Genomic DNA, 21,872 nt, shown 5'->3' on the forward strand with positions numbered 1-21,872 from the left:
AGGGGGGTAGTCCAGGTATACAGCAAGGGTTCCCTCTTTGAAACACACACGGTGCGTGTGTATGGGTGTGGAATATATATATTTTTTGATTTACATCACCATGGGCAAAGATTTACACCAAGTCCACCATTGCTCTGCTGCTTCCATACAACACCGAGAAGAGGAGTGGACGAGGGAGTGCCGCGGAGAGGGTGAGGGTTTCACAACCCATGGGTAGGAAAAATTTTGCTCTGATACCACTGTGAGGATTATGTTGTTAATCCCTCATATTGTGTACTAATTACTACTTAAGTACTTAACTTAGAGAACAAGAGCCTTCAGGAGAACACTTGAGAGAAGATTGAATTGACTTGAATTGAATTAAATTGAGTACAATAGGTCTCTTATATAGGAGATGAAGAGACACATTTGAAGAGGCATGTCCTTTGACGAAAGGACATGACCATAGACGAAAGGATACAACTTTAGGCTAAGGGATGTGTCTATTCGATGTAGAGGCACAACCATTCATCAAGGGATACAACCATTCGTCGAAGGGATGTGGCTATTCGATGAAGAGGTACATCCTTTGGCGAAGAGTCGCAACCAATCGAGGGTAGGGGTTCCCTTGGCTGGTTACTCTTTGCATGTGCAACAGGAATCAGCAATGAAGAGGGTATCTGATACATATATACGTCACAATCGTGACACTCTGGATATAAAACGTTGAAAAATGTAGGTTTTCCCATGCAGCATGAAAGAAACGCGTTTCATTCCAATGAAACGTTTCGTTTCATTCAGATGGAATGAAACGCGTTTAATTGCAACTATGGTCACATACACCTGCAAGTTGACATTTTCCATTAACGCACATAGGAGGACAATAAGCATCAGTGTATACATATTGTATAATTCGAGGCTCATATTTGATTGGGATCTTTGCCAATCATTGTAATTACTTAATTCATTCAGTAATATATAGTAGGAGTAGGTTAGATAAAGTCTCTCTCTCTCTTTCCCTTCTCTATATTTCTTTGTGTCATCATCGTGCATGTAGTTAGTGTTAATCTTTGTTGTTGCTTAATATTAATCATCAATAAGCGCGTTTCCGCATAATAGTTATGTTGTCACAACCTTGTGTTTTTCTCGTGATAGTATGCAAGTGTGCACGGGGACATGGTGGACAGTGTGAATGGCACCAGTTTGGGGCCAAATGAATAATTAAAGTCCCTTCTCATAACCCATGGGAACAAAGGTTGGAGGGGACAAAGGTTAAAATAAAAGAACACTCTTTTTGGTGAATCGTGGCCTTTTTTGGAGGGTTTATGCTATTATTGGGGGTGGTGTGCTTTTTAGCTCGTGAAGAAGGCTGGCAGGCTGGTCGGACCAGCAGACTTGGATGCTTTCTCTTTGACGGCTGGTCACCAGGGAGCACAGGCGGGCAAACTTCAGGGCAGCGCACAGCTCAGCAGGCTCACCCACTCTCTCTCTCGCTTGGCACACAAAGGGCTGGACTCCAGAGACATGCCTCCCTTTTCTGATGGAAAAACAGTGGGGACTGCACACGCGCTTTGGCTCTCTCTCTCTCTCTCTTGGAGAGGGGCGAGCAGATGGCATGGCAGGCGGCGCATAGGGCTGAACAGCACGCCTTCTTCTCCTTCCTTGCAAAAAGGTTGGCAGGTTGGTTAGGCCAGCAGACTGGGGTGCTTTTGGCTGGCGGGCAGGGTGGTACGCTGAGACTTGGGTGCTTTCTCTTGATGGCTGGTCAGCAGGGAGCACAGGCGGGCAGAACAGCACGTACACGCTGCCTTCTTCTTTCTCATGAGGGGGCTGGCAGGCTGGGCTGCAGGAAAAGGAGAGCTGAGCAGGGAGCGCAGCTCTTTGAGGACTGGCAGGGCTGGACAGTAGGGAGCGTGGGTTGGACAGCAGCCTTGCCCATGCGCTTTTCTCTCTCTCTCTCTCGCTCTCTTTCTCCTTGCTAATGAGCCGGGATGCAGATGTGGCTCCAGCTCAGGGAGCCTTCCCCACCCACACCGACAGAGGACTCGCTACATGGCATGCTTACACGGAGAGACTATACCAGATCCCAACCCAGCCACCTATCCCTCAGCCATCAGAGCAGCGCCCCACAGCCCCTACTTTCTTCACCAGCGAGATGGTCACTAGAGCTATACGGAGATTACAGCATGGGAGAGCCGCGGATCACACAGGCCTCCAGGGAGAGCACCTTATATATGCAGCAGAGACTCTGTCACCTTTCATTACATAAGGCTGGGGACGTATGGACCCAGCCAACTACAGGACTATCATGGTTGGTCATACATTGTCCAAATTATATGGGGCAGTATTGGAGGCAGAGCTTAGTCACTATGCAGAGGCCCACAGTCTCCGAGCCCCTGGACAGGCAGGTTTCTGGCGAGGCTTCTCCACCATTGACCATGTCTTCACTCTCAAGATACTGATAGAGCAGGCCAGGAGCCGGGGCAGGCGCTTACATTGCTGCTTTGTGGATTTTCGCAAAGCGTTCAATACGGTTCCTCGAGAGCGGCTCTTTCAGAGACTCATGACACTAGGAGTACCTACAGAGATGATGTGGGGAATTTATGCTCTTTATGAGAGTGTGGCAGCCAGGGTCAGATGCCCAGGAGGTATGTCTGCAGACTTTGCTAGCACCGTTGGTGTGAAGCAAGGATGCCCACTATCTCCCACCCTCTTCGGGCTATACATCGACGAGGTAGCAGACTATATTCAGCGAGGAGGTGGAGTCGGCGGGTAGATCTCGGACACACAGGTACATATTATGCTATATGCAGATGACATTATTCTGATTTCAGAGACACAGGAGGGACTACAGCAGCATCTAGGGGCTCTAGAGCTTTTCTGCAGAGACAGAGGCCTCACAGTGAACCTTGGGAAAACCAAGGTTATGATCTTCCATACATCGCTAGCAATGAGGAGGAGATCTGTTTTTATGTTTGAGGGCAGCCAAGTAGAGGTCTCTACATCTTATGTATATTTGGGGATTACATTCACTAGCAGAGCCGGGCAATTCTCTATGACGCAGGCAGCCCATGATTGACTCACCCGAGCCTATGCAGCCTTGGCTATGCTAGAGAGACAGAGCCATCAGGCACATTTCCAGGAGCCTTGTACAAAAGGGTGACTTTTTGACACTTAAGTCACCCCAGCCCTGATGTACGCAGCCCCAGTTTGGACACCAGGCTTGGCAGCCTCCACATGGAGCCAGATAGAGCGCCCACAGGTCATACTGCTATCCCGGATGGTTCCGTTCCCCATGACATTGTGAGAGCAGAGTTTGCTGCACCACCGATGCTAGTGGAGGCACTCTTTCAGACAGGATGTTTCTTGCACAGACTCAGTGACATGCCGGTGGACCAACTCCCGCGCATTGCTTTTGAGGCATCCAGGCAGCTTGCAGAGTCAAAGGACAGTCGCTCATGGTATACACAGGTAGTCCAGTGGCTCTAGAGTTTTGGGTATGATATGGACCGACTACCACCTACCCAGTATGATCTACATGCCCCACACCTCTCCCTCACACACTGAGAGGAATAGAGTCATCAGGCAGGAGTTGATTCAGAGACATATCATGCGCATATGGGTGACACCATCACAGCCTCTTCGTACGAAGATGGCATACTACAAAGATCATTTCTTGATGCTTGACTTATGATGGTTTCATTCAGAGACCGCACTACATGGATCTATATCTTCCACATGCTCTGAGAGTAGTGATTGGACAGCTCCGAGTTTCATCACACCCCCTGGAGATTGAGGCTGGATGAGCAATCCGCATCCCGTGGGAGGAGAGATTATGCAGCGAAGATGTGGAGAGCGAGTCACACTTTGTATGCAAATGTCCATATTATGATGGGATCAGAGCCGCCTACCGTACTCTCTTCAGAGGAGCAGACACATCTTTTCAGTCCATCCTGCAGATATCACACCAACAAGTACTTGGGCGCTTCTTACTAGAGATATATAGACACAGAGAGCAGGTTACTCTAGTCAGGAGAGAGGAGAGCCCAGATTTGACAGACTCAGCTGACCGATTTCTTCCTCCAGAGGACAGCCATGCCAGATCCCATAGTGATGGGCCGAGGAGTCACTTTGAGGAGAGCAGAGGAGACTCGAGCATTGCGGCCACGAGCGCCCGGATACCGACCTTCCCACAGACATCGACATATGATCAGGGACATTCAGGCACGACACTAGAGGCGACTACAGGAGAGAGGACAGCTGGGACCAATTGATCTGGCGGCCATCTTGCATATCATTACAACTAGCGCTGACATGTATGACATATTACACCCCCCCCTCACCACAGGATGGAGCTGACTAGGAGCATGCCTGCATTGAGCATCGTTGTATCACCCTGGCATATACTTGTGCATTTACCCCAGTAGTGCTCCATCTTTATATATGTACATACATCCTGACCTCACAGTAGCAGTTTTCTTTTAGTTTTCTTCTAGTTGTTGTATTGTGCACTGAGCACCATCTGATATTCAGAGATACCACATACATTGTACATGGTTTTGTCTCATAGGCCAGTTCTCTTTGGCCTGAGAGAGACGTTAATACAATCTTTCTTTCTTTCTTTCTCTCTCTCTCTCTCTTGGGAGGAGGGGTTTGGCAGCTTGGAGAGTGGATTCCAGGAACTGTTTATGGGCTATTTTGGTTGGCTGCAAGTATAGGTCACTTGGATGTGTTTCTTGGCATGGAAGTGATGCAAGCTCGCATGGGTGCATGTTCATAGAGCAGATTGCTTTCTTCCTGCTTGAAAGGAACAGAGGGACCTACAGTTGTGGGCGTATCTATGTTTCCAGATGTTTCATGAGGAAACAAGTCACTGGATGTATGCCGTTGTTGGCACTGTCTTTGAATGGCGCTGTGTATAGTTCTGTGTGGAAACAAGACAAAGGTTTCAAGGGGAAACAAGCCTAAGGGTTTCATGTGGAAACAGGTCGTAGGTTTCTCGAGGAAACATGTTTTTGGTTTCACTAGGAGATAGGTCACATGCAGGCAGTGTATACATTTTGGTACAGCCTTGCTGCTGATTGGACAGGGGTCGGGAAATCCATGGCTGAGATGGATAGTACCCTTGGAAGGTAGAGGGGGTTGGTACAGGTGTGTCGACTGTATGGTATGCTATGCTGTGATGCGAGTTCTCTCTTGGGAAACAGTTTGGAGTCGTTGTGACGGTGCAGGAGCATTGGATGTGTCAGGGTGTGATGTGTTCATAGGGTGAGAGGCTATGGATGGTTGTGGCGGCCTTGATCATGGGAGAAAGCTTTTGTATGCAGGACTCAATGTGTGGGAGTCGTTTGATGTGAACAATGGCTGGACTTGTTTGTGGATGCCGAGTGAACAAGAAGCCATGATGTAGGGACTTTGCAGGCTTCAGGGGTTCTACTGTGACGGCTGAGTTTCTAGCCTTATCGTAATCAAAGCTCTTATAATCAATTAAAGAAATACCGCAAGGGGCGCCATTGCGTTTTGGGGCCAATCGGTGTTCGTGTACTGTTTGCAAGAGCACTCTAGCTCCCCCTGTTTGTTTTTCTTTTCTAGGTGTTGAAGTGATTTGTGTGCAAGTTTGTTTTCGCACCACCCTTTGGTTTTGTTCGAAGACCAAGGCCGGTTTACATATGTTGCACCATACACATGTCTAAAACATCTTATCATGCCTTGGACTCCATATGGGCACCACTCATATGATTCATATGCACATGTACCACATATCATCATTCAGGGGTTAGTGTCAATGTCTAGGTGGCATTCAAGTGTAGGATGCATGTGACATCCCCTCTTGCTCAGCTTGTTGATGGGATCTATATTATCTCGAAGTAGTTTGTCATCAATGCCGGACATTCGGTGAAGAATTCATGGTCAAGCCAAACAGATTTGTGTGTCCCATGATCTTGAAAATCAAATACCAACACCTTTTATGGCCGGGGACATGCTTGAAGCAATGGATGATTATCTGCTGCAAAATCAGTATTGTGCCTCATTGATCACCTCCGTTTTGGGCTCATCTAGAACCTCAGAAGGGACACTTTGGAAAACTTTTGTTGCTATATTTTGTTTATCAAAGGTAGTAGGTCGCTTTGGTGATTTTTTTTTCTTTTTGTGCAAGGCTCTCTTTATCTTTTTCATGGAATTTGATTTTTTTGACTACTAAATTGCAATTTCTTTCAATAACCTACAAATCTTGCTTTTCATGGGATCAATATAATGAAATTGCTAAATAGATTAGTTTGATGTTGGTTTTATGTCATAGGTCCACAATACACAAGAGCTTGATCGTGTGTTGGGCATTGAGGGCATTAAATTGATTGGAATAAACAACCGAGATCTTGGTATGAGACATATACACAAGAGTTTGATAGTGTTTTGATTTATATATGAACTTTGGACAACTAATATGATTGCTCTTTTCTTGTGCAATTCTTTATTTACTCAAAAGAAAAGAAAAAAGGCTTTTCAATATCATGTCTTTACAATCATTTGATATGCACTTTGAAAGCAGACACGAGGCGTAATGAAGCGCTTAGCTATAAAAAAGATTATATAATAATAGCATAATCAAAACCATTCACATATTCAAAAACAAAAACAAAATGGTGTTAGATAATTTGACACCACATTAGAGCCAGGTCGGATCGATCTCCACCTCTTTATTAGAGACAGGAGTATTTTACAAGTACACACGGGAGGGTGCCAAGTAGGGTCACCAGATTTCTAAGGACAAAACCAAATGATGAAATACAATGAAAACGTCATACAAATCCATTCCAAGGGCTCTGGCCTGATCATTGAAACCCTGGAACCAAGTCTTGGAGAGTGCTCGAGGGACAATCCTCCCAAGACACTCCTCAAACTACCTACTCACCGTGGTATGCCCTCTAAGCTCTTGGACCGTATGCCGGTCACTGTGGGGTCTCAAAATTCCTCATAGTAATCCTACCCAGGGTGCTTGTCTAGAGCATTGTAATATGCTAACTTACGTCCGGGTCGCATGGTGATGAGTACTTGGGTTGTGATGTTTTTCGTTGTCTTGTGTCGATAATGAATCCAATGCTTCAGATTTTCAGCTTTTCTTCTTTCATCCCCTTGCTGGTCACGGTTCCAAATTGTAGACATCTATGCCATGGCCGTGATGGGTGAACTCTAGTAGGACCAGTCGGGGCACTTTTTACCCTCCATAAGAGGAGTTTTTTCCCTTGTGCACTCTAGGTGTGAACCCACCCTTATTTCATTATAGGGTTCATCTTAGATTGTATTTTTGGCCACTTATCACGTAATCTACAACATTGCTTTGTGTCCCTTGTCGGAATGGGCAGCGGAAATGAGACAAACTACTACGAGAGAGAGAAACACAGAACTGTAGGAGAGAGAGAAGCTGTATAAACTCTACTATATACAAAGGATCCGGTACAACAATGGTGTGGGAGGCAAGGGTGCTTTATATACCACCCTGGGCTGTTGGTCGGCCACAACAAAATAGGCCGACAACAGAATACTATCTCCACGATTGGAAAATACTGGTTGGCCAGCACCTGAATCAAAGTTGGCTGATAAACATCAGTTGGCCAGTGAATAGATCAGGTTGGCTAGCACAGTACAGACCTCCACGGCCAGAAAAATAGTGAAAACATGGACAATGAGGAAAAATGGAGAAAATTCCTAACTAGGCGGGCACACCCACAATAGAGGCCCTCACTCCTACTGAGTAATATGGTACAAACAGGAGATGACTGCTAACACCCCCTCTTAGCTCCTGGATGTGGAACCAACCCCGGTGAGCTGGAGTGCTGACGGAGGATCTGTTGAGGTAGAGGCTTCGTGAAGAGGTCCGCCGCATTGTCCTCCGTCGAACAATAGATAAGCAAGATGTCACCAGCGAAAATCTTCTCATGAACAAAGTGATATTGTATCTCTATGTGCTTGGTCTAGGCATGGAAGTCCAGGTTCCGAGCAATAGCTATACAGCTCTGGTTATCGCACTGGGTGATCGTGGGTTCCTTCTGAGGAAACCCAATCTCGCCAAGTTACCTCCGCAGCCACACCACCTCACAAGCAGCGCCCGGTACTCTGCCTCAGAGAAGACAAGGCAATAGTTGCCTGCCTCTTGCTGCTGCAAGAAATAGCTCCTGAGCCAAGGGTAAATCCGTAGCCTGATGTAGATCTCCTCGTGTCTTGATCTCCTTTCCAATGAGAGTCACTCCAACCTTGGAGACTGACTTGGTCCTTCGTTCCCCCTCCAATGTTAGAAGAGTCCAAGATCCTTCGTACCCTGTTGATACCATACCGCAAGATCCGTAATCTTGTGTCCCAATGAGTCTTCAAAGGTGTTTGCATAAATGAGCTCTACATCCCCACTAGAAAACTCAAGTCCAATCTAGTGTTCAGCAACCAAATCAATGAACCAACAAGCTTTCGATACAAGGGAGGCATCAACCTGCTCACAAGGATCATGTATTGTAAGTTTGGTATTCGGGTCCATCGGAGATGAAATAGGCTTGCAATTCTCCATCCCAATGGCCTCTAGCAACTCATGAACATACCGCTACTGAGAAACAAAGAACCCCCTCTGGGACTGCCAAATCTCCAATCCCAAAAAGAAATGGAGTAAGCCTGAATCTGTCATCTCAAACTCCTTTGACAAGGCAGCCTTCGTCACAGCTATGTGCTCCACATGATCGCCAGTGAGAATAAGATCATCCACATAGAGGATAATCAAGGTGACCACACTGCGTTCCTGAAAGAGATACATGTTCGGATTTGCAACTGATCTTTGGAAACCTTTTTCACAGAAAGAAGGAATCAATCTTTTAAGACCATACAAGGCCTTCCGTAACCTGTAAACCATACCCTTTGATCCCAAAACCTCAAAGCTTGGAGGTTGCTCAACATACATCTCCTCCTGCAAGTCACCATTTAGGAATGTAGATATTACATCCATCTGATACACCGACCACTGCTGAGAAGAGGCAAGCTTGGTCATACTTACAAAGACATGGAGGGCATTGACCCTAAATTGTTCTAGCACAGCATCAACTTGTTAGGATAGCAGAGGTGGTATAGAATGAGCCCAAATTGTGCAAAATGAGTAAAAGAAGAAATTGACAAATTACTGAGAGTGGGTTTCATAGTGCCAGTGTAAAATGCCTCCTAGATATCCCCGATCATGGTAGTCCCCAAAAAGAATATGAAAAATAGAATCTGTGTGTGGACTACCGCAAGCTCAATGCCGCAACTAACTCAGATCCCTTTCCACTCCCATTCACGGACTCTTTATTAGATGAGGTAGCCAAAAAGGAAATGTACTCCATTTTAGATGGCTTCAACATATACAATTAGGTGAAGATGGCTCCAGAAGACAGGGAGAAGACCGCAGGCAAGAACTGTCCGAATCGTGGTCATCCTCGCTGTCGGTGCAAAAGTGTCCTCATAGTCTGTAACACGCGGAAGCTCTGGGGGTCTTCTTTCAGCCCTAAACACCACTGAGAACATGCTGATGCAAAAACGAAGACAGAAGGGAGAGTAGAGAGAGAGAGATGCTGAAAAATTCAATATATTTCATATGGTACAAAAAGATACCTAATCTACAGCCATAGGCTGCCTTGCATAAAAGGTGGGAAACACCAAAATCTGTCCTACTCTAAGGATCCATTCCCTAGAGGAATGAATGATCTATCCCATGAGCACATATGCTATTTATAGCCCCTTTGGACACAAGGAGAAGTGGCCAACTGCTGGTCGGCCAGCCAACTGAGCATCTTCTCCATAAAAGCTGGTCGGGCAGCCGGCTAAACCTGTTTTCCATAAACGTTGAAGCGCTTGTTTGCAGCCGCTTAAATCTTGTCCAGTCGCCTCTTCTGTGCGCAGCCGACAGCTCTGTCCTGCGGCGGCTGACAGCCTCCTGTGCAGCCGACAGAGCCTTCCATCCTTCCCATGCCTTGCTCCAAGTCCAACACTGACTCCAAACTGTAGCATGCTCCTAAACTCTGGTCTTTTTTTTGGCTGCCCCTTCTGGACTAGCTCCAGAGAATGTCCATGGCATTTCATGCACATGACATTCCCCTCTGCTAAACTTGATGACGGGATTCCAACCTGTTCTTGGATGAGTGTCATCATCCCATTCTGTTCCCTGAATCCCTTTGTCATCCATCTGTCTCTGGCAACCCTTTTCTGTGAAAACCCGGCCCGGTCTCCAAAACCACTCTGACTCTGAATAAGATCTATGCATCTGTTCCCTCCAGTCCCCAATCCATTCCTGCCCTGACTCTGAACACTGTCTTGGTCTTCATTCCCGAGACATGAGTCTGGCACTCTCACATCACCCCTTGGAGGATAATCCTCCCTTGGGAGCGTTGCCTGAGAACCTATCTAGCTCACAGGATTGCCATCCCCACAAACCTTCTGGGAGCTCTTCCCGTTCCTGTGTTCCCTGCCTTGGGCTTCGTATCCGTGTACTTTCCTGTACCTTGGACCTGTACACCATCATATGGGACTGAATCAGTGTTTAGCTTTGCTGAGCCTGATGCTCTGATACCAATGTAACACGCGGAAGCTCTGGGGGTCTTCTTTCAGCCCTAAACACCACTCAGAACATGCTGATGCAAAAACACAGACAGAAGGGAGAGTAGAGAGAGAGAGATAGATATGTTGGAAAATTCAGTATATTTCATATGGCACAAAAAGATACCTAATCTACAGCCATAGGCTGCCTTGCATAAAAGGTGGTAAACACCAAAATTTGTCCTACTCTAAGGACCCATTCCCTAGAGGAATGAATGATCTATCCCATGAGCACATATGCTATTTATAGCCCCTTTGGACACAAGGAGAACTGGCCGACTGCTGGTCGGCCAGCCAACTTGGCATCTTCTCCATAAAAGCTGGTCGGGTAGAGGACTAAACCTGTTTTCCATAAACGCTGAAGCGCTTGTTTGCAGCCGCCTAAATCTGGTCCAGCCACCTCTCTTGTGTGCAGCCGACAGCTCTGTCCTGCAGTTGACAGCCTCTTGTGTAGCCGACAGAGCCTTCCATCCTTTCCATGCCTTGCTCCAAGTCCAACACTGGCTCCAAACTATAGCATGCTCCTAAACTCTGGTCTTTTTCTGGCTGCCCTTTCTGGACTACTCGAGAGAATGTCAATGGCATTTCATGCACATGACATAGTCGATGCTTGGCCACTGAGCATAGCCCTTAGCCACAAGTCTGGCCTTTTGCTTGTCCACTGACCCATCAGACGTATACTTGGTCTTGTAGATCCACTTGACACCAATGACAGACCGTTTTGACGGCCTCGGAACCAACTCCCTGTTGGGGTAAAGGCATTATGCCCACCCTTATAGTGTGTACAAGCCCATAAGTTATAGTACATAGTACACTTAGTACTTTTAATGTACTAAGTGCACTATGTGTACTAGTGCAATATACATGTGTGATAGGGGAGTCACACACTCAATGCTTGAGTTGACTTATCCCCACAACTCTCTCTCTCTTTCTCCCTTGCTTCTCTGTGTATGTCTCCCACATGAAACCTAACCCTAATTAATTCTCCCATTCAACTGGTATCAGAGCTTAGGTAGCTGTCTTGATCCTCTCCCTCTTGGCGCTGATTTCTCTACTGGTCGCACTGTCCATTCTGCCCAACTGGTCGCCTTGCCCAGTCCATGCAGCCCAGCTAAGGTTGCCCAGGCTGCCTAGCGCAGTTAGCCAATAGCCAGGCAGCTGAGCGGGTTGCCCAGCCAACCAGGCGCAGCCAGGCGCCTATAGCAGCAGCAGCAGCGCCTGCAGCAGCATAAGCAACACCAAGCGCACAATAGCGCACGACAGGTGGACATCATGGGGAAGCGTGTAGACGCCTGGCCACAAAGCGTAAAGCTACTAGACGTTAGACGGCTTGCTGCTGGGCGTAGAGGAGGCCTGCGCGAAGTGGTGAAGGAGGTGGAGCCCGTCGCCTGTCAGTTTGACTCCACGCTAAAGAATTCGCCTACACGTTGCCGCTGCCTGGTGGGGTGAGAGAGGCCGCCTACACGCTGCCCTGCAATACTGGATGCAGCCGTGGGGCAGCGTCAACAGCAAACGCGAGTAGGCGAGGTGGAGAAAGAAGACAACCTCCTGGCACGCCCGGTGGGACACGAACCCACAATCCCTTGAACTGTCATTCGCCTGTCATCCAATGCCCGACTACAAAGGTCTGCACGAACAGTAGCATCAGATTTCTGCAGCAGCACCTCATCAGAGCAAATTCGACGCCTCCCCTTCTCCTGCAATCAGAAATTACGAGGTATTTGCTTCAATTTCTTTTGGGATTTGCAATTGAGCAGGTACAATCATCAATTGAGCAGGTACAGGTGCCAAATTGCTCAATTTTTGAGCAAAATTGACAAAATTGGGTGACATTGGTCACAATTAGGATCAATTTACAGGAGATTGGATGTCAAAATTTGGGGCTTTTGATGTAATTGTGCAATTAAGCATTCATACATGCTGTATGATGTGAGAAATCGCACATTCGGGCAAAATTGCAGCAAATTGCAGTGCAAATCAAGGGGCTTTTGTGCCGATTGGATTGATTTGCCTGCGCATTTGATGCTTTGGGCAATGTGTTGATGCCTGACAAGCACTCCATGTGCCTGTAAATCAAGGGGCTTTCATGTATTGGATGTTTATGCGGCCAGGGGGAAGCATTGCGAAGACTCTGGATGCCTTCATGTGCGCTAATGTACCATGTATGATCAGAAATTGATCTTAAATCAAGGGGCTTTTCAAGATTTTATGCTTGTTGAGCTTGGCAAAGCAGCAGGCAAGACTTTTATGCCTTGTATCCTCAGAAATCAGCTTGCAGTCAAGGGGCTTTTGCCCAATTTCTGTTCGGGACTGTTGTATGCAGTGTTCGGGACTGTAAAAGTCTGATTTTCACTCATTTGGACAGCCAGGAGAGCATTTATTGCTACTGTACCTGTTGGTAAAGATTTGGTACAGCTTTGTACAAGTTTTGGCATGGCTGCACATTGATTTGAATGAGCAAAAATCTCATTTTCAGCTGCTGTACCTGCCGGTACAGGCTTGGTACATCATTGGTGAGCACTTGGTACTGTTGTACAGTACTTCGGAAGGGGAACAGAGCACATTTAAGGTGCTGTCCTAAATCTGCAGCAACCAGATTTTGGTGATTTCATCACATACAGTGGGAGTAGAGTTGCATTTGTGCTTCCGCAGTGGGAGATAAACTTTGGGAGAACAACTGTGAGCACTTTGTGTGCTTTTTGGTGCAGTGTTTGCACATTTTGCAGGGAGTCGGGCATTGACAGGTTGCATATTGCTATGGCAACCACAGGTGAGAGCTCTTCATTGCTTCACATCAAGAAGCTTGAAGGCTCACATAACTATGATATTTGGCAAACCAGTGCTATAATGTGTTGCTCCAGAAGAAGCAGCACAAGCCTGTCAAAGAAAGGGGTGTAATGCCCGCTTCTCTTACTGCTGAAGAGTGGGAAGATATGGATGAGCTGGCAAGATCTACTATCATGTTGTCTGTGTCGGACTCTTTACTTTTCAGCATTCGTGAAGAGAAGACAGCTTGGGGAATGTGGCAGAGATTGCAGGACTTGTATGCCCAGCAAAGTGCCTCAAGCAAAGTGTATTGGTTGAAGAAACTCATAGGTCTTCAAATGAAGGAAGGGGCGTCTATGGCAGCCCATCTAAATGAGTTTAATGGTATTGTCAGCCAAGTTATAAATCAAAAGTTGGCAATGGACGATGAGTTCAAAGCCACCTTTCTCTTATGCACTTTGCCAGAGAGTTGGGACACATTCAGGACAGCCACTAGCAATTCAAATGCTATGCTGTCATATGCAGATGTGGAGGGTGCTCTCCTTCAAGAGGAGATGAACAGGAAAAACAACTCTGTTGGAAAGTCCAATAAAGGGGTAAAAGCCAAGAACGGGGAAGGAGCAAGTCCCGCTCCAAAAAGGACTTGGAATGCCATTATTGTGGCAAGAAGGGACACTTTAAAAAGCAATGGTACGAATGGAAGAATGATCAAAAGAAAAAGGGCAAAGGTAAAGACAGACAAAGATGAAGCCAAAGATGCAAAGCCACCAAAGGGCAAAAGTGGAGTCAAGATTGAAGAAGTCAATGTGTCACATGCAGGTGACAGTGAGGATGAGGTCCTATTCACGTCTTCACTTGATGCCCATTCACTTCTTACAGGAGATGGTCATGGTATGCACTCATGGATCATTGATTCAAGTGCCTCCTTTCATGTCACGGGTTGCAGAGACTTGTTTGTCAGGTATACTGCTGGCAATGAAGGAGTAGTTTATTTGGGTGATAACCATGCATGCAAGATTCTTGGCAGAGGTGATGTGAGGCTTGTGTTTTCAGATGGCTCACAGCTTATGCTCCATGATGTCAGGCATGTGCCTGAGATCAAGAAGAACCTGCTTTCTACTGGACAGCTTGATGATGCTAATTATGTTACCACATTTGGTCGTGGAAAGTGGAAGATTAGTAAGGGTTCACTGGTTGTTGCCAGAGGCTCTAAGGTGGACACTCTTTACTTCATGCATGCAGGTGTTTGTCACCATGCTAATGTAAATGCAACCGAGCTGCCGGAAATCTCTATGTGGCATAGCCGGTTGGGACACATGAGTGTCAAGGGAATGGAGCAATTGTCTCGTTTGGGTTACTTGCCTTCTCTAAAGTTTTCAAGTTTTCAGTTTTGTGAGCATTGTATTTATGGCAGGCAACTCCAGTGCCCCCACAAGAAAGCTCTTGGACAGAAAGATGCTCAGTTAGAGCTTGTGCATACAGATGTATGTGAGATGCCTCAGCTTTCTTTGGGAGGGGCAAAATATTTTGTGTCTTTTATTGATGATGCCACACGCAAGGTGTGGGTTTATCCTCTTCGTTTGAAGAGTGATACATTCTCAGTGTTTGAGAAGTTTGTTGCTCTTGTTGAGAATCAAACTGGCAAAACACTGAAGGCTTTGCGTTCCGACAATGGTGGAGAGTATATGTCCAAACAGTTTCAGGACTTTTGTGATGCTAAAGGCATCAGGAGCTCTCTACTCCTTATGATCCTCCACAAAACGGGACAGCAGAGAGGATGAACAGGACCATTCAGGAGAAGGTCTGTTCTATGTTGTCACATGCTGCATTACCTCATGGTTTTTGGGCTGAAGCTGTTATGACAGCCGTTCATCTTATAAACAGGTCACCTAACACGAGGCTTGGTGGGAAAGTGCCAGAGGAAGTATGGACAGGGAAGCCTCCGTCATACAAGCACTTGAGAGTGTTTGGTTGCGTTGCGTACGTGCACATACGCAGGGAAATGCGCACCAAACTTGATCCTAAGTCTCACTGTTGGGGTAAAGGCACTATGCCCACCCTTATAGTGTGTACAAGCCCATAAGTTATAGTACATAGTACACTTAGTACTTTTAATGTACTAAGTGCACTATGTGTACTAGTGCAATATACATGTGTGATAGGGGAGTCACACACATATGCCTCATGAGTTGACTTATCCCCACAACTCTCTCTCTCTCTCTTGTTGTTTCTCTGTGTATGTCTCCCACATGAATACTCTAACCTAACCCTAATTCTTCCTTCTCCCACACAACAACTGGTATCAGAGCTTCACTTCCTTCGAGGAGAAAGAAGTGGGATTTTCTTCAGGTGTTGCTGAGGACAAGGCAGCTGCAATTGCTGACAGTCGTCCCCTTCTTGTGCTGGTTGGTGCGCGGTGGTCGAAACCCAGTCTCGAGGCCCCCTTCAATGGACACAGTGAAGTCAAGGTCCAAACCAAGCTATCGCCTAGCAGAAAAATAAACGGAAGAGCCTTGACCTCCTTGCGCAGCAGCTTAGCCCCCAAGCTATCGCCTACAGCAGACGCTTGGTCACAAGCGGTGAACGTAGCAGCGCACGGGGTGTAGACTGGCGCTAGGCGAAGCATGCGAATACGTCAACAAGGCGAATATGTCAACTGGTAGGCGTCGAAGGCTTTAATCGTCAGCTGGCTACCTGCACTAGGCGTCAATACAATAGGCGACGTCACCCACGGTGCAGTCCGACAAGGCCCGCCTCAACGTCACCAGGCGGCCTATGTCGTGAAGCTGGCAGAAGAGGGTGGTAGCCACGGCGCCTCTCATAGCCACGCCTAAGAAGAGCAACACGTTGCCTGCTGAGGAGAGCTACGCTGCCCAGCCATCCGTACAGCTGCAGGTGCATCAGCAATACCTTCAACATACACAGAGTCAGTGTGTACAGCAGCATCAACAGCAAAAAATCGACGCCCTCCTTTCCTGCAACAAAAATCAGAAATTACAAGGTATTTGCCTCAATTTTTTTTTGAAATTTGCAATTGAGCAGATACAATCAACAATTGAGCAGGTACAGGTGCCCAATTGCTCAATTTTTGAGCAAAATTGGCAAAATTGGGTGACATTGGTCACAATCAGGATCAATTTGCAGGAAATTGGTCACAATCAGGATCAATTTGCAGGAAATTGGATGTCGAAATTTGGGGCTTTTGATGTAATTGTGCAATTAAGCACTCATACATGCTGTATGATGTGAGAAATCGCACATTTGGGCAAAATTGCAGCAAATTGCAGTGCAAATCAAGGGGCTTTTGTGCCGATTGGATTGATTTTCATGCAGGCAATCGCATTTGATGCTGTGGATAATGTGTTGATGCGTTACAAGCACTCAATGTGCGTGTAAATCAAGGGGCTTTTATGTACTGGATGTATATGTGGCCAGGGGGAAGCATCGTGAACACTCTGGATGCTCAAAAATTGATTTTAAATCAAGGGGCTTTTCAAGTTCGTATGCTTGTTGAGCTTGGCAAAGCAACAGGCAAGACATTTATGCCTTGAATCCTCAAAAAATCAGCTTGCAGTCAAGGGGCTTTTGCCCAATTTCTGTTCGGGACTGTTGTATGCAGTATACAGGACTGTAAAAGTCTGATTTTCACTCATTTGGACAGCCAGGAGAGCATTTATTGCTATTGTACCTGCTGGTACAGATTTGGCACAGCTTTGTGCAAGTTTTGGCATGGCTGTACACTGTTTTGAGTGACCAAAAGGTTCAATTTCAGCTGCTGTACTTGCCGGTACAGGTTTGGTACATCATTGGTGAGCACTTGGTACTGCTGTACAGTACTTTGGAAGGGCAACAGAGCACATTTAAGGTGCTGTCCAAAATCTGCAGCAACCAGATTTTGGTGATTTCATCACATAAAGTGGGAGAAAAGTTGCATTTGTGCTTCCGCAGTGGGAGATAAAGCTTGGGAGAACAACTGTGAGCACTTTGTGTGCTTTTTGGTGCAGTGTTTGCACACTTGCAGGGAGTCAGGCATTGACAGGTTGCATATTGCTATGGCAACCACAGGTGAGAGCTCTTCATTGCTTCACCTCAAGAAGCTTGAAGGCTCGCATAATTATGATATTTGGCAAACCCAGTGCTACAATGTGTTGCTCCAAAAAAAGCAGCACAAGCCTATCAAAGAAAGGGGTGTAATGCCCGCTTCTCTTACTGCTGAAGAGTGGGAAGAGCTGGCAAGATCTACTATCATGTTGTCTGTGTCAGACTCATTACTTTTCAGCATTCGTGAAGAGAAGACAGCTTGGGGAATGTGGCAGAGATTGCAGGACTTGTATGCCCAACAAAGTGCCTCAAGCAAAGTGTATTGGTTGAAGAAACTCATAGGTCTTCAGATGAAGGAAGGGGCGTCTATGACAGCCCATCTAAATGAGTTTAATGGTATTGTCAGCCAGGTCATTAATCAAAAGTTGGCAATGGACGATGAGTTCAAAGCCACTTTTCTGTTATGCACTTTGCCAGAGAGTTGGGACACATTCAGGACAGCCACTAGCAATTCGCATGCTATGCTGTCATATGCAGATGTTGAGGGTGCTCTTCTTCAAGAAGAGATGAACAGGAAAAACAACTCTGTTGGAAAGTCCAATGCAATGAATGCACGTGGGAGATCCCAGCAAAGGGGAAAAAGCCAAGAACGGGGAAGGAACAAGTCTCGCTCCAAAAAGGATTTGGAATGCCATTATTGTGGCAAGAAGGGACACATTAAAAAGCAATGCTACAAATGGAAAAATGATCAAAAGGAAAAGGGAAAAGGCAAAGACAAAGAGAAAGATGAAGCCAAAGATGTAAAGCCAAAGGGCAAAAGTGGAGTCAAGATTGAAGAAATCAATGTGTCACATGCAGGTGGCAGTGAAGATGAGGTCCTATTTACGTCTTCACTTGATGCCCATTCACTTCTTACAGGTGGTCATGGTATGCACTCATGGATCATTGATTCAGGTGCCTCCTTTCATGTCACAGGTTGCAGAGACTTGTTTGTCAGGTATACTGCTGGCAATGAAGGAGTGGTTTATTTGGGTGATAACCATGCATGCAAGATTCTTGGCAGAGGTGATGTGAGGCTTGTGTTTTCAGATGGCTCACAGCTTATGCTCCATGATGTCAGGCATGTGCCTGAGATCAAGAAGAATTTGCTTTCTACTGGACAGCTTGATGATGCTGATTATGTTACCACATTTGGTCGTGGAAAGTGGAAGATTAGTAAGGGCTCACTGGTTGTTGCCAGAGGCTCTAAGGTGGACACTCTTTACTTCATGCATGCAGGTGTTTGTCACCATGCTAATGTAAATGCAACCGAGCTGCCGGAAATTTCTATGCGGCATAGCCGGTTGGGACACATGAGTGTCAAAGGAATGGAGCAATTGTCTCGTTTGGGTTACTTGCCTTCTCTAAAGTTTTCAAGTTTTCAGTTTTGTGAGCATTGTATATATGGTAGGCAACTACAGTGCCCCCACAAGAAAGCTCTTGGACAGAAAGATGCTCAGTTAGAGCTTCTGCATACAGATGTATGTGAGATGCCTCAGCTTTCTTTGGGAGGGGCAAAATACTTTGTGTCTTTTATTGATGATGCCACACGTAAGGTGTGGGTTTATCCTCTTCGTTTGAAGAGTGATACATTCTCAGTGTTTCAGAAGTTTGTTGCTCATGTTGAGAATCAAACTGGCAAAACACTGAAGGCTTTGCGTTCCGACAATGGTGGAGAGTATATGTCCAAACAGGTTCAGGACTTTTGTGATGCTAAAGGCATCAAGAGGGAGCTCTCTACTCCTTATGATCCTCCACAAAACGGGACAGCAGAGAGAATGAACAGGACCATACAGGAGAAGGTCCGTTCTATGTTATCACATGCTACATTACCTCATGGTTTTTGGGCTGAAGCTGTTATGACAGCCGTTCATCTAATAAACAGGTCACCTAACACGAGGCTTGGTGGGAAAGTGCCAGAAGAAGTATGGACAGGGAAGCCTCCGTCATACAAGCACTTGAGAGTGTTTGGTTGCGTTGCGTACGTGCACATACGCAGGGAAATGCGCACCAAACTTGATCCTAAGTCTCACAAATACATATTCCTAGGATATGGTGACAAAGGTGAAATGGGGTATAGACTTTGGGATCCCATGAATAGAAAGATCATACGCAGCAATGATGTCATTTTTGATGAAACATGCATGTATAAGGAGCCTGCAAGGCAACAGGAGCCTGGCAGAGTCATCTTTGATGATGATGGACATCATGGACAACAACCAAGGGCTGTAAATCAGCCATTACAGCAGGAAAACCAGCCCTTAAATGGTGCTGAAAATGGTCCAAATGGACAACCAGAGATGGCAGAAGATATCCCTATGGATATACCACAGTTAGAAGAAATACCGGGCATGATTTTTCAGCCTTATGGCATGGAACAGGAGCCACCAATGGGTGATATGCAGGCTGGACAGCAACCTGCAAATGATGGTCATTGGGTACGGAGGTCCACTAGACCCTCCAGACCCCCTAACAGGTTTGTTCCAGGGGTTGACTACTTGATGCTTACTGACTGTGGGGAGCCCTCATGTTATAAGGAGGCTTTACAGAGGGCAGACAAGGCTCTATGGGAGCGTGCCATGAAGTCAGAGATGGATTCTCTGCACAAAAATGGAACTTGGAAGTTGGTGCATTTGCCTGCAGGCAAGAAGGTTTTGCCATGCAAGTGGGTTTACAGGCTCAAAGTTGCACCAAATGCAAAGCCAAGATACAAAGCCAGGTTAGTGGCTAAGGGCTTCAAGCAAGAATATGGTGTGGACTTTGATGAGATCTTCTCTCCAGTGGTCAAAATGACCACACTTAGAGCTGTGTTGGCCGGTTGCGCATGATGATCTGGACTTGATTCAGATGGATGTGAAGACTGCTTTTCTTCACGGTGATCTCCATGAGGAGATATATATGCAGCAGCCAGAGGGTTATGCAGTGAGTGGAAAGGAGAAGCTTGTATGCAAGCTGAAAAAGAGTCTTTATGGGCTCAAACAGGCACCAAGGGAATGGTATCATAAATTTGATACATTCATGAAATCCCAGAAATTCAGGAGAAGTGACATAGATCACTGCTTGTACACCAAGAAAGCTTTGGATGGCAGTCTATTGATCCTCATCTTGTATGTTGATGATATGTTGATTGCCGGGAAATCTCGTAAGGAGATGGATACCTTGAAGCAGAGGCTGCATCAAACCTTTGATATGAAGGATTTGGGTGATGCAAATCACATCTTGGGTATGCGGATACTTCGGGACAGAAATCAGCATGTGTTGTATTTGTCTCAGAAGGAATACATTGGCAAAGTTTTGCAGAGGTTCAATATGGACGGGGGGAAGAAGACTAGAAATGTTGAAGAACCGACTCCTGACAATTCAGGAGGAGAAAGCCATAGATCTGTCCGTCAGTAACCTACAACTTCCATGGCTGAAAGTTACCACCATCCAACTTGTCTGCCTCATCTAGGAAATAACAAGAAAGTGGTACGGGAGCCAAATCTGACGCTGTCATCATTGATCCAACCAATAGGACCAAACCTCATAAGATAAAAAAAACTGTCCAAATCAGAAAACGCTGATGTAGGTCCCTTCCTCCCACCAAAACGCAGCCCTAAGAGGCTGGACAGCACCTGAAAATCCTCTTGTAGCAAAAAACGTAGAAGCTTCTGTCGACTGGACCTCCAACCTTGAGGTCACCAGAAGAGGGAAGCAAAAAATGCAGATTTGATATAGAGAGAAAAGGCAGCCACACAGGGCTTGGGAATATGCTGTAAGAGGGTGCAAGAGGGAAAGGCATCAACTAGGACTAAAGCTTGGGTTCTCCTCAAGAAAAAAACGCACAATCTCAGAAGAAGAAGTGTCCACCACAGGTACTAAGGTTGCCACCAAAGCCCGAACCACCACAATACCCCCCTTTGCAAAAGGGAATGTCCACCGGAGAGGAAAATGCAGCCAAAGAGGGGATGCTGTCCTGTAAAAAACAGGCTGCCTAGATCCAAAAACTCCAAGTAGAAGTAAAACGCTGATGAAAATATTACCTTCTGGCTGCAAGCGATGAAGCCAAATTGAAGGGAAAACAATCAGCAGAAGCTGTCCAGAAAACTCACCAACCAGAGGGCTGCAAATCTGAGAAAAACGCAGAGGTTAAGGGGCTGTAAATAGGGCTGAATCTGGGGCAGCAGAGGGAATCGCTGAACTGGGAGCGATGATACCATGAAAGAGTGCACAGAGCGGAAGCAAATAAGCACTAGGGTGTGTTGAGTAGAGAGTGCAAGAGAGAGAGAGATATGGAGCAACTATGCTGAATATACTAAAGCAATACAGTCCCAAGCAAGAGACAGAAGTAGTCTCATAAGTGAGGGAGCAAAAGATAGACTAGGCAAGATACAAAAGTGAGAGGCCAGCCCACCTATTTATAGGTGGGGAGAGCTGGCCGACTGGATATGCTGAAGCTGGCC

The 21,872-nt window shown here is 46.3% G+C and overlaps 1 protein-coding gene across 1 annotated transcript in view; it reads left to right on the forward strand.

The window, feature by feature from the left end:
• The window catches only part of LOC147636403 (Aldolase-type TIM barrel family protein), a 78,669-nt gene that overhangs the window by 42,929 nt on the left and 13,868 nt on the right, over window positions 1-21,872 (forward strand). Inside the window, exon 7 of the mRNA XM_086801848.1 lies at window positions 6,281-6,359. Coding sequence (XP_086657974.1) covers window positions 6,281-6,359 — 79 coding nt within the window. The remainder of the gene's footprint in view (window positions 1-6,280; window positions 6,360-21,872) is intronic.

This window comes from Cibotium barometz, chromosome 8 (assembly GCF_041138505.1).
Source record: "Cibotium barometz isolate CiBa-2024 chromosome 8, ASM4113850v1, whole genome shotgun sequence".
In the NCBI taxonomy this organism is placed as follows: domain Eukaryota; kingdom Viridiplantae; phylum Streptophyta; class Polypodiopsida; order Cyatheales; family Cibotiaceae; genus Cibotium; species Cibotium barometz.